Here is a 14451-nt window from a genome sequence, read left to right as displayed (position 1 = left end):
CCAAAGTTCCAACTTTCAATTTAAAGGATTTTCAGGAAGAGAGATGTGAACATATAAATGAGAAACTAGGTTTTTGAAGAAATAATAGTAAAGAATTTCCTGAAAATAAATAAAAGAAAGTTATACATTATAGGATTGATATCTATTTATCTATCAAGTAGAATAAATAGATATAAAGACTGATTCTGGACAGATTAAAATGATATTTAAAAAATTCACGTTAAAAAAAAATCCTAATACTTATGGTAAGAGAGGAGAGGAAGCAGGGAATAAATGAATTACTAGAGAATGAAAATCAGATTGTTATCAGATTTCTCATCAGGAATACTGGATTGAAAAAGAACAAGAGATGAACATCTTCAAAATTCTCAGGGGATTTAATTTTGAATTAAAATTCTATGCCTGAAATACAGTTCAACAATGAGTTTTTTTTAAAAAAAGACTTTTTCAGATAAAGAATCTACTTAGATAACAGAAAGAATTTCAGCAAGAAGGTACAATAACGAATAAACTTTGTGAGCCTAAAAATGACATCATCCTAATACCATCAAGAACTTTATCTCCCTTATTCCTTATTCAGCCTTTTTTTCTACATAGTATTTTTACCTTCAACATATATATTTATTGTCTGTAAACTTCTAGTGATATATACATTCGAGTGGAGCTGAGGAATCATTGATGTAACCTAAGTACCTAGAACACATCAGGCTTATTGTAGGTTCCCAATAAATATGCTATGAACAAAATAAACATGATGATGGTTTAGAATATGTGAAGTAACCTTGATTCTGATCTCTGAAATCCATATTCAGTTTTGACCTTCAACACTATTCTCTGAGAAACTGACGTTACAAGTAGACAAATAAGGAAGGACATAAATAACTTTAATCAAGGAAATATAAGAAATCAAACTGATATAATTCACTGATTTATCTACTGTGAAATCTTGATATACATATTCTGAGTACTAAGGCAATAGCATTAGAATCCACAACAAAATGATAACCAATCCCATAAATTTTAAAACACTCTGAGAAATTATTTATGGTTTAAAGAGGAAATAAAAATGGAAACCACAAACTATTTAGAAATGAACAATAAAAGCTCTCTATATCAAAACAGTTTCCTGAAGGAAAATTATAAACTTTCTTTTTTATGAAACAAGAAAGGTTAAAAATAAACTAATAAACCTACATTTCAACTCAAGAAGCTAGAAAAGAGCAGCAAAATAATCCAAATGAGATTTGAAGACAGGCTCTAAAAAAGATAAAAAGAAGTGTAAAAGAAAAAACTTTTCATGCAATGTAGGATCTCACAGCTGTATTGACCAATTCATGAATCAGGTAGCATCCCACTAGGAAAGTAGAAGGGAGCTCCACTGAGGGAGTGGAAAGGGGAAGCTCAAAGAGTATGAATGTGGAAGCAGGAGAATAATTGTGTTGAAGTGGCTGATGTTTCCCTTTTACTTAGGGTAGGGGTCTTACAAGGTGGGGCACAGTTAAACATTGATTAATATAGTATGCTTGTTCATTCTGATATGCTCTCTCTACTGGAAAGAAACCAGTTTTATCACCAGGTGTTGCTTATTAGTGACTCTGTAGTGTGTGTTTCATTTTCTCTGGAAGTCCCTGCAGGTCAATTGTTTCTGTCTTCTCTCAGCATTGCCCAGTGCAGATGGGCATTTAATTTTACTTAACAGAAGGCATGATTAGATTACATTAAACAATGGAATTGGTCAAAAAAGCAAAAGTGGTTTTTGAATAACTAATAAATTTGGCAAACCTTTATAAGTACAAGCAAGAAAAAAGAGGGACTAAACATAAATAAATGACATTAAGAGAAAAAAAAAAGATTTATGACATTTGTAAAGGAGCTATTTTAAAATCCTACAATGCAGTTCTCTTACCACCAAACCACAAAACAGGCAAACCTTGGACACTGTTATTTCTATAATGTATATAAGCTGATAATATAGGTCCCCAAAAATAAAAACTTCAATAAGAAAATAACCTGAAGAGAAATTTAAATGGTAGCCATTTAGCTACCACAAAAGTATACCAGACTCAACCAACTTTTTTGTGCAAGCTCTACCACTCAAGAATAGTTTTTCGTGTTATACAATCTGATCCAAAGACTAGACAAAGATGGAAAATTACTTACCTCTTCCTTTGACATTAAAATCTGGATAGAAACAATACAAGAAAAAAGTTATAAACCATTGTCATTTATGAGCATATATAAAAATGTCTAAAGATATGAAATCAAATCCAGCACTGTATTAAAGGAATCATATTCATCTAGAGTTTCTTCTAAGGATACAAAGGTGTTCAAAAATATCAATAAAATACATTGTTTGGTTTATTAAAAAGCAAGTTACAGAAAAATATTTACATATAATATAATTTAAATTATGATACATATATAAAACTATACTACATAGTTTCTGTGAATATCTTTTATATTTATATATATGAAGGCATTAAATATTATATTTTAATATATGAGTGTTCATAATTACAAAAGCATGAGAAAAGAGCTGTAAATATGCACAGCATACTGTGTGGGTAGATTACAGAGAAAGCAAGAAGGTAAGAATGTTGGAGTATTAGGAGAGGCTTAACTTTATATTTAAGTTTTACTTTTTAACTTATTCTTATTTTGTGCTGTTGCTATTTGTTTTAGAAAACTGTGTTAATGCAGAATCATGCAACTTAAAAACCAAAATCAACCACCATAATACTTTATTACTGAAATTTATAACTTCACAAAGATAATAGGTAATTGGAGTTTCTGTGGATATACTTCAAAAGGGTGTTTTAAAGTGCTTTTAAAAAGAATTTTATTTTCTATCCCCTTTAACACATTAATTCAATAATAATTTATTGAAAGCCGTAGATTGGTAATTTGAAATGCAAAATCAATACCTGTTTTCAAGGAGTATTTGTGTCTAGTTGGAGAAATAATTCAATCAGCAAGTATCAGAGAGACTACCAGGTTCCTAATGAAAGGTTTTGCTGATTGCTGTAGGTACACAGAGGCAAAGAATGTTTCCCCATCTCTTGGTAGTGATCCAAGAATTTACTGTACTATGTACAACTTACAAAAATAAGAAAAGTCTTTGGGATTTGGGGAAATACATATATGTATGTATATGCATATGTATAAATGTGTGCATATGTGTGTCTATGAATGGATTTGTTCAGCATGTGTCTAAGACAGGGAAAAGACTGAGATCTTGTCTGAATTATACTGTTAGACACATGGGCTCTGGCAATGGCATCATCTCTGATGCCCTCAGTTTCCCTATCTATAAAGTGAAAGAACTACATTAATTATTCCCTAAGCATCATTTCAGCAAATCACACTCACAGGCGTGACAAAAAAATTTAAAAAGATTGAGGAATGTATTATGGTTCTCTAGGGAAACAGAAGCAGCAGGAGATATCTGTACGTATATGAGATTCTATAAAAATTGTCTCATGCAACTGTCGGAATGCACAAGACCAGATTCCATCAGGTAAGCTGCAATCGGGGGACTCCAATGAAGGTTTTCGTTGAATTCTCCAGAAGTTGGCTTGTCAAAGTAGAGATGGAAATTCTTTCTTCTGACTGCTGAAATTGTCACTTGTTTTAAAGCCTTCAGCTCATTGGATGAGATATCTCTCATTGTTAAGGATAATTTCCTCAGTTGATTGTAGAAGTAATCAGTCATAGATGTAATCAATTTCCTGATGATTTATGATGAAATGTCCTCACAGTAACAGTCCAGTGCTCGCTTGGCCAATTAACTGGGCATCACTACCTGGTCAAGCTGACACATGAACCTCACCCTCACTGTCCACCCCCTGTCAATTTGGCAGCCATACTCATGACCTTAAACCATACATAATCTGTAAATATAAAACAGTAACAGACATGCGTTTTACCTAATAATACTCAACTTTCCTGTGCTCAACTGGAAACACTAAATTCCTTCAGAATAGGGGAAAAATCTTTGGGTAATAACTATTTTTAAATTTGAAACCCTATAATTTAGGTACTACCACATGATACTAAATACAACTTATATGATAAGGGGCTAAGGTAAGGAAGAAAACAAAGATATTTACTTTATACATGCACAGGCATACTCATAAAAATAAGATAGAAATATTAATATACATTTTAGTCCTTATTTCTGTAACTGGTCGTGTGGTTGTAATTTATATTTATCACCATTCCATACCTCCTTTACCCTCAGCAAGCACCTCACTTGGCTATGGTTCTTCGCCTGGTGGGGGTGACCCAAAACTTTCTTCTTGAAGTTTCAAGACCTTTGGTAGTCCTGCCTGGATTGAGTTGTTACAGTTTTCCATGGACTTTAATCACAGGGCATAACAGTACTAAAAAATTCCCTAAGGGATTTCCTGTCTCCCAGGCAAATTCTTCTTTACCTCCATTGTGTAGTTACAGTCCTATTTCCCCTTGATAATTGGGACCAAATGCCCCAGCCAGTTCAATAATTCCCTTTTCTGCCTATTGATTCAGAGGTGTGAGGACCCCAAAGTGGCCAGGTGGCAGTCTTAATTTCCAGTTCAATGGGATCATTCTTGTGTCTCCTGGTGGAAGCACTTCTTTTAGAACTAAAATCTGTAGACCAGCAGAACTAAAGGTTGCAGGGATAGGAAGCAAAAAATTTCTTGTGGATCACCAAAAGTAATAGAGTAGTACCACTCCCATTTATATCTTTGATCCCTGGATCTATGAATCATAGCTGTGAGGGAAAAAAACACCATAAAATGGATGCTAATTTGGATCATGCACAGCCTCCTGGAGAACAATTTCCCCAGCCCTTCAAGGTAGTGCCACTTAGTTGACAACCTTATTGAGTCTTCAAAAGGCCATTCCACCATTCTATCGATCTAAGATTGATCTATCCATCAGGGTGATGGAGAATCATTAAATTCCATGAACATGTGACCATTCCCACCCTTCATTTGCTGTGAGTGGTTTCCTTGATCAGAAGCAATGCAATGTGGTATACCATGATGGTGGATAAGGCATTTGAAAATTCATGGATGGTGGACAGTCATGTGCACTGTTCAGTGTTACACCCAGTGGTAGGACTTTCCCTCACCATTGTCCTTCAGGGATGTCTCAGCAAGGGTCTGTCATTCTGCAGCTGCCAACTTTCAGGTAGTTTCTGCATGTTATGAAGAGCCAACTTGTAAACTTGGCCAGTGCTTTCTCTTCCTCAGTCAACTAATTGTAAGAGACTATAGCTGTAAGTTGGGAAAAGAAGTTGATATGTCAGGAGTGGGGGTGTGGTCATTTGGGACACTTCCTCATGTAACTTACTTGTGCCTTCAGGACCTGCTAGAGCCCAGTCTTATTTATACCACTTCCATTTTATGATGGAGTGCTGCTTGCACAACCAACTTTATGATTTAACAAGTCAGCAACACCCAGCTCATAATAGGCAACTAAAGTCTCATGGTAACTTGGCAGCTTATATTTAAGTATTTTTTTCTCTTCCAAAGCCTAATAGTGGGCAAAAAGCTTTTTCTCAAAAGAAAAGTAGTTACTGCAGAGGATGGCAAGACTTTGCTCCAAATTCCTAAGGGTCTGCATTGTGGTTCTCTTGCAAAAGGCTCCAGACCTCATATTTGCCACAGTCACTTCCACTGGATCATATGTCACAAGTGGCAGAGAAGGCTGAACCTGTCACAGAGCCTCCTTTTGTTCTTGTTCCCACTCAAAACTACCAGCTTTTCATGTCACTCAGTAAATGGGCTAGAGTAGCACACCCAAATGAAGAATGTGTGGTCCTCCAATTCCAAGGAGGCTGTGTTAGTTAGATTCAGTTGTCAACTTGGCCAGGTGAGCATACCTAGTCTTGTTGCTGTGGACATGAGCCAATGGTAGGCGAATCTCATCTGTTGCTAATTACATCTGCAGTCGGCTAGGAGGCATGTCTGCTGCAATGAGTGACGTTTGACTTAATTGGCTGGTGCTTAAATGAGAGAATGCAATGTAGCACAGCTAAGCAGCTCAGCATTCCTCATCTCAGCACTAGCAGCTCAGCCCAGGCCTTTGGAGATGCAGAAAGAAGTCACCCCAGGGAAAGTTGTTGGAACCCAGGGGCCTGGAGAGAAGACCAGCAGAGACCACCCTGTGCCTTCCACGTAAGAAAGAACCACAGTGGAAAGTTAGCTGCCTTTCCTCTGAAGAACCAACAAAATAAATCCCCTTTTATTAAAAGCCAATCCATCTCTGGTGTGTTGCATTCCGGCAGCTAGCAAACTAGAACAGAGGCCAACTAGGCATCATACCCCATTTTGGTTATAGGAGGAGCCAGATGCAACAGCTTATCCTTCACCTTATGAGAAATATTTTGATATGTCCCATACCACAGGAGATCTAGAAAATTCACTGAGATGGAAGGACACTGTATCTTTGTTGGATTTATATCCCATGATCTGACACACAAATTCCTTAGTAATAAGTCTAGATTAGTTGCTACTTCCTAGGTCAAGTCAACATGATATCATTAATATAGTGGCCCAATGTGATGTCTTGTGGGAGGGAAAGACAATCAAGTTCCATGAAGACATGATTATGACACAGGATTGGAGGGTTAGTATACCCCTGAGGTAGTAGAGTGAAGGTGTATTACTTGCCGTGCCAGCAGAAAGAAAACTATTTTTGGTGGTCTTTACTAAAAGCAATTGAGAGAAAAGCATTTTCCAGATCAATACCTCATACCAGGTATTCTAGTTTGATAGCTACTGGAATACAATACCAGAACAAAATGGCTTTTAAAAAGGGGAATTTAATAAGTTGCTAGTTTATAGTTCTAAGGCCATGGAAATGTTCAAATTAAAGCAAGTCTATAAAAATGTGCAAATTAAGGCATCAACAAGTGCCTTAGACAGGCCAGTGAAGTTCAGGGTGTCTCTTTCAACTAGAAGGGCACATGATGAACATGGCCACATCTGCTAGCTTTCTCTCCAGGCTTCTAGTTTCATGATGCTCCCCTACGGGCGTATTCCTTTATCATCTCCAAAGATCTCTGGCTGTGAAGGTTCTCATGTTTCTCATGGTTCTGTTACTCTCATAAAATGTTTCCTCTTTTAAAGGATTCCAGTAAACTAATCAAGAACCACCTGGAATGGGTGGAGTCACATCTTCGTCTAATCAAAGTTAATACCCATGATTGGATGAGTCACATCTCTATGGAGATAATCTAATCAAGCTTCCAACCAATAGTGCTGAATAGGGATTAAAAGAAATGGTGCTTTCACAAGATTGGATCAGGATTAAAACATGGCTTTTCTAGAGTACATGAATCCTTTCAAACCAGCACACCAGGTACCAGGGGATGTGTTGATTTGCTCAAGCAATGATACCACACTTGGAGCAGCAGCTGCAATTGGATTCACAACCTGATTAAGTTTACAATAGTCCACTGTCATTTGTCAAGATTTATTTATTTTCTGTACAGGCCAAATAGGGAGCTGAATGGGAATGTGATAGGAATCACCACCCCTAATCCTTCAAGTCCTTGATGGTAGCACTAATCTCAGCAGTCCCCCAGGAATCCAGTATTGGTTTTGATTTACTATTTTGCTAGGTAAGGGAAGTTCTAGTAGCTTCCACAATGTCCTCTCTTACCATAATAGCCCTCACTCCACAAGTCAAGGGAATTAATGTGGGGGGATTTTGCCAATTGCTGAGTATGTCTGTTCCAATTACTAATTTCTGAACTGGGGAAATAAACCCAGAATGGACCCCAGGGCTCACTGGACCCACTGGACATACCTGAGCTAAACTCCATTAATCACCTGATTTCCATAAACCACTACTCTGACTGGTGAACCACAGTGACATTTTGGGTCTCCTAGAATTGTTACTTCTGAATCAGTGTCTAATAATCTCCAAAGCATTTGGTCTTTTCCTTTTCTCCAGTGCAGTTACTCTTTCAAAGAGGCAGAGGTCTCTTTGGGAATGGCTGGTGGGAAGATTAACAGTATAATTTTTTTTTTTTTTTTACATGGGCAGGCACCGGGAATCAAACCCGGGTCCTCTGGCATGGCAGGCAAGCATTCTTGCCTGCTGAGCCACCGTGGCCTGCCCAACAGTATAATTTTGGTCAGTGAAACAAGTTCCTTCTCTAAGGAGACTGCGCCTTCCTTTCATTCAAGGAACTCTGGGTCTGTAAACTATTTCAAGACTTGGAATTGATTAAGGAGTTGTGTGGCTCTGTGTTTTGTAATTCAACTTAGAGTTTTGTTCACTTGACCTAGAACACTTCCATTCATACACACCAAGTAGGAATTTACTGCTCATTTATTTTACTTCTAGGTACCCCATGGTCTACAAGCCAGTGCTATAGGTCTCTGTAAGTCAGACTATTTGGATTGCTCCTTTAAAGATGTGGTCCTTTGTGGTAGCCATGCCCACCTTGTCTTTGGTGATTAACTGCTGCCACTTGTTTTCAGCCAACCCAGGATCCAATCGTCCCCATTGTGTTTAAGGATCCCAGTACAGTGACAACAGTTCCCACAGTAATATCTGTCCTACAGAGAAGAGTGACCACAGAGCTCTTCATAGAAGATGGTATTAGTCTCACAAATTTATCCCTCACAGTCCTGCTGAAAGGTGTGTCCTCTGGACATTCCTGGGGTGGGTGAGCAAATTTTACATGATAAATCCACTCTTTAAACATTTGGATCCCCTCATCTGCATTATACCATGTCAGTTCTGGCATTTCAACCTCAGGTAATGTCGACCATCTTTTTGTCCATGTTTTAGCCAACCACCTGAACAAACTGTTAGAGCCCTTTCTAATCCTTTGAGCTACAATATTTAATCTGGAATCTGGGCTTAGTGAGTCCAGATCAATAAATTCAGCCTACTTTATTTCTTACACCTTTAACCCACACTCTTAATATTCATTCCCACATATATTCCCCTGGTTTCTGTCTATATAAATTGGAAAACTCATGCAATTCTGTTGGAGTTTTGTGTACCTCCTCGTGGTCATACTTTGTACTGCGCCATTTGAGATCTCTTGGAACTTCAATCTCATTATAGGTCTGTAAGAAAAGAAGGGTGGTGGGAGTGGGTCAGGAGAATTAGAAATGTCTTGCAAGCCAGTTACCTCAGGGCATTCCATTACAGTTTTAACAGGTGAAACTGAATTAATCTCTTCAGACAGAGGAGTGAGGGCTTTTTCCTCAGGGCAGGGGTTACAGGTTTATCAGACACAGTAGGGCTAAATTCTTCAGGTAGAGGATGGATGGCAGATTTTGGGGGCAGACTGGAGGTTAGGTGGCTGTTTCCTCAGGCAGGCCATTGCAAGTTTACCAGATGAAGACTCAGCAGAATCTAGGATTTCAAGGTCCCCACAGCCATCATTATTGACTCATATGTCCTCATTCCAGTTTCCAGGATTCCATTCCTCTCCAATCAATGCCTTCACATTAAAAACAGACACCCAACAAGATTGGGAATTTAGTTTACTTTGTAGTTCAGCCATTCTCACAGTGAGATTCTGAGTCTGGTGGGAATTTAGTTTACTTTGTAGTTCAGCCACTCTCACAGTGAGATTCTGAGTCTGGCTGTCAGAGATCTCAAGTCTGCATCCACAGGAAATAAGATTTTCTTTCAGGGCACACATGGAAACTTTTACGTCTTTTATACATCACTTTAGTTGTAAATGTGAAGCCTTCAGCTCATCTTTTACTTTTATAACTGTATCCAGCATATTTGTGGACGGCCAGCCATCATTATAACTTTTAACTACACAAAACTCTGTTAAGGTGTCAAAAACACTGACCCAGAGCCTTGCTTTTTATAAGCTTTTGAGTAGCCAGATCCAGTGGGAATATTTTGTGTATTTCTGTTGCCATATCACCATGGACTATTAGTGCCATCTTGATGACTGGAAATAGAGTCATTAGTACCTTTGAATTAATAAAATTAGATAACCAATTCCCAAAACACCAGAACCAATTCAGAAATCTCATCCTTAAGATTTTGTTTCTCAAGAACCACTACCAGTACCAAAGCTGTATTAGTCTGGGTTCTCTAGGGAAATAGAAACAACAGGAGATTTCTGTAAACATTATAGAAATTCTCATGTGACTGTGGGAATACACAAGTCCAAATTCCACTGGGCAGTTGTAAACTGAGAACTCTAATCAAGATTTTTGATAAATTCCCTCAGGAGAAACTGGCTGGAAGTAGAGCTGGAAATTCTGTTCTGACTGCTGGAATTATCACTTCTCCTTTTAAAGCCTGTAACTAACTGAATACATCTTCTATTGCTGAAGGCAGTCTCCTCAATTGATTGTAGAAGTAATCAGCCATAGATACAATCAACTTACTGATGATTTATGATGAAATGCCTTCACAGTAACAATCTTTCCAGTGCTTGCTTATCAAAAAATGGGGCACCTTTACCTGGCCAAGTTGACACATGAACCTAATCATCACAATTTGTTCGGAAATATATCAAATATAGAGAGTGCATATCTAAAAATGGTTGTATGGTTATTACAAGAATTTTACTCTATGAAGGTGACTTTTATCTTCTCTTTTTACAGAAATTGAGAAAGAAAGCTGTGGAGATCCTGGTACACCCTTATATGGAATTAGAGAAGGAGATGGATTTTCTAATCGTGATGTTTTAAGATTTGAATGCCAGTTTGGGTTTGAATTAATTGGAGAGAAGTCCATTGTTTGTCAAGAGAATAACCAATGGTCTGCAAACATACCCATCTGTATCTGTGAGTACCAAATGCTTTGCTTCCAGACAGCATATGTTTTCCTGTCCTTGCATGTAATTGCTTTTGTAATTAATTGCAAAGAGCTGGAACCGTGTAATTATTTTTGGACGAGTAGCACTATGTGATACTATCTTTAACAAATGTGCTTATACAAAATTATACATTTCATTATAGATTTAAATAAAGTTAACATAGTTCACTTGGTAATTGCAAAGCATATATTACATGTGTTCCTATAATACTTTATTGGTGGCATTTTATACCTTATAGATAGGAGACATATCAAGGAAATTATAAATCTAAGCTAATTCTAGTAGATTCATTTATTGTAACAAGATAGTATATGATTATCCACAATCAAAACCATAAAATATTTAAAGCTTTTATTCTATGTATAATTCATTAACTGGTTTCTGCTTTTATATGCTTATACAAATGCATACTTTAAGTGCCACTTTTTTATATTGCACAAATGAAATTCATTAATGTTTATTATATACAATAAAATTAAGAGTATATTTCTCCAAATACATTAAAACATTCCATGCAATTACCATAAATATAATTTGTATTATATATTGATGCCCTTCATATAACTTACTAGGTGTGAGAACAATACTGAGAATTTTACATTTTGGTTTTGAATATTTACAAGTGATAATGTATAAACCAATAATCATGAAAATAAAAGTAATTTTCTGGTTTTCTAATATAAGACTTTTCATTTGCATTCAACTTACAGTGATAATGTTTCCCATTTGTGGAATTGTCTTCCAGTGTTAGCCACCAGTAGTGGCTGTTTTAAAAGTTAATTCATTACCTTTGCATTATAAACTATCAGAGCATCCCATGGTCACAGGAGGAATGAAACTAACCTAGTTACCACATCCATCCCAGCTCTTCTCAGGGCTACATCACTCCTGATCTGTTAATAGTTTTTGTCTTCAGTCATTTCATGAGAAGTATTACCACCCTGGGAACTTCCGTACATTTCTCCAAAATTCTTCTTTCAAGCATGAAACTAAAATGCAAAGCCTTGTGGCATGACTATGATAAACATAAAATAAATTGTTGTTATTAATCCAGAAACATTTTCTGTATATTTAATAATATAGGTTTAAGTTTATCAAAATACTTGTTACCTCTTCTGAGAGAAATTGTACCATTTCTTTGTGTAAGAAAATTTGCACTGTTTAATATTATTTCATCAAACAATCATCATAATTGTAAAACAATAAAAATATGGTTAACTATTAATAACAGTATAACTATTATTATCTTCCTGTGTTTAACAGTTCCTTGCCTCTCTAATTTTACTGCACCAATGGGAACAGTTCTTTCCCCTGATTATCCAGAAGGATATGGAAATAATTTAAATTGCATCTGGACAATAATCTCTGATCCAGGGAGCCGGATACATCTGTCCTTCAATGACTTTGATCTCGAATCCCAGTTTGACTTCCTTGCTGTTAAAGATGGTGATTCTCCAGACTCCCCAATTCTTGGAACATTTACTGGGGCTGAGGTGCCTTCCCATCTTACTAGCAATAATCACATACTGCGATTAGAATTTCAAGCTGACCACTCAATGTCAGGACGTGGCTTTAACATCACTTATAACAGTAAGTGCTCCCCTTTCATAATTTATTTCTAAAAAGTAGAGCTTTAAAGGAAAAATTTAGTCCCACTCTCCAATTTCTCAGATAAGGAAGCGAGCTTAATAATTGAGTAAGTCATATACTTAATTATGCCAAATAGTCATTTGGTCCACATTTTACCACCTATTCTGCCGTTTCTCTTGTTTGTGAGAAACCGGATGTTAAACATGTATATCTATGTGTTTGTGTGTGTGTGTGTGTGTGTGTGTGTGTGTGTGTGTACACATATGTATATATATATCTAAGTATCTACTTATGAAAATCTGTTTCAAATATCATTCTAAGAGCTAATATATTATTTAATTCTACTAAGTCTTGCAAATATAAACTCAAACCTCTTATATAGCAGCATGTTGCTGTTATTGGTTAACAAACATAAAGAGAGCTAGATCTTTCTTTCAAGATATTCATAATTCAATAGGGAACCATAAACAATGAAAACAAAGAGTGATATTTCCAATGACAAAATTCACAATTCTGCAGAAACATCATAAAGAATGAAAGTCAACTTTGAGGCAATGGACCATTGAGTTGATTTGGCAAAGCCACTATGAGGGAAAAATACCTTTGTGATTGAGGACTGGCTATGAAGTAAAACTGTGGAATTTCAAATCTTGATTTTGCTACACTTTATGTTTCATAACTGAACCTCAGTGTCCTCAGTAAAATGATATTGAGTGGCAGGAGTAATTTAGTTGATGCATATAAAACATTTCAATAAACATTAGCTGATGTTGTTTAGTTGGCTTTTGGAATATCTTTCTGACATCTTAATTAGAATTCTATGCTTTTTTATATTTCTCTATGTTTCTTTGGAGTTATTCACCTATTTAGATATTACCTGTTAGCCAAATCCTTTAGCATCTTTGGAGTTATTCGCCTATTTAGCTTTTGTCTATTACCCAAATCATTTGGCATTCGAAAAAAATAAGTATTATTCTACTCTGTAAATAGTGATACAAATCTAACTAAAAGATAAATCACATAGAGGTGAAAATGGTTTTATAGGTTAATATGCTTACATACTAATGTTTACAAATGTTTTATCTGAAACCATAGAGTAATGACTGGGTTTTATTATTTTTCCTTGAAGCTATCACACTCTGTCAGATATTGGCCATCTTGATGAATTAATATATAAGTGTCATATAAGAACAGAATTTAATTTTCCAGCTCTTCATGTTGCCCTTTAAAACAGAGTTGCATTCCTCAACCCTTACTTCAACTCATTCAATGCTGAGTGTGGTCACTTAGTAACAAAACATTGTTTTTTCCAAGTGAAGCTGATAATGAATGCTGTCACTAATAAGTTGCCCATGAGTAGCTGTACATCAGTAAAGTTGTTAGCTGTGACATGTCACAGAGACTTTCTGTATAAAATTGTTGTTTTAACTAAGAGGTTTTTTTAATATATCATATACATTTGTACATATATATATTATATAAATACATACAAGTATCGATCTTCTTACCATTTTTATTTTGTCTTAAATGCGTAATACTTTTAGCTTTCAGGTTTATGATGTCTTTGTGGTATTATGCAAATATGCCTCCATTTTCCTTCTCTGCTTTTCTAGTAAATAATTTAGCCCATCTTATGAAAATTCCTAGATTTAATGCTAAGATTTTTTCTGAAAAAACTATCAGTAGGATGCCATAATAGAAGCAACTAAGCTTATTCAAAATTGGTTTTTTTAAAAAGCACAAAATAAATCAGTGATTAGCAATAACTGTATCTATAGTACATATTTCATATACTCAGAATTTCCTGCATATTCATTTGTATTGTTTAAATTTAAAATGTGGATTTCATGTTCAGTCACCCCAACGAGGAGAATGGATAATAAAATTCTTTAATTTATAAACTGCATAAAAATGATCAGACAGAAAATTTTAAACAACTGCATGTATCATGCAGGAGGAATATAATAATATTAAATGTTAAACACCTCATAAAATATATTTTGCATATTTAGATTTGATACTGTAAATATTCCATTTACAATTATACTAATTTTAAA

General features: G+C 35.8%; 1 protein-coding gene across 1 annotated transcript in view; it reads left to right on the top strand.

The window, feature by feature from the left end:
* Window positions 1–14451, top strand: part of CSMD3 (CUB and Sushi multiple domains 3) — a 1056828-nt gene that overhangs the window by 612023 nt on the left and 430354 nt on the right. Inside the window, exons 14-15 of the mRNA XM_077163312.1 lie at window positions 10590–10772; window positions 12068–12394. Of these exons, the coding sequence (XP_077019427.1) occupies window positions 10590–10772; window positions 12068–12394 (510 nt within the window). The remainder of the gene's footprint in view (window positions 1–10589; window positions 10773–12067; window positions 12395–14451) is intronic.

The sequence above is a fragment of the Tamandua tetradactyla genome, chromosome 6, assembly GCF_023851605.1.
Source record: "Tamandua tetradactyla isolate mTamTet1 chromosome 6, mTamTet1.pri, whole genome shotgun sequence".
Taxonomy (NCBI): domain Eukaryota; kingdom Metazoa; phylum Chordata; class Mammalia; order Pilosa; family Myrmecophagidae; genus Tamandua; species Tamandua tetradactyla.
This window is presented reverse-complemented; position numbering and strand designations above follow the sequence as displayed.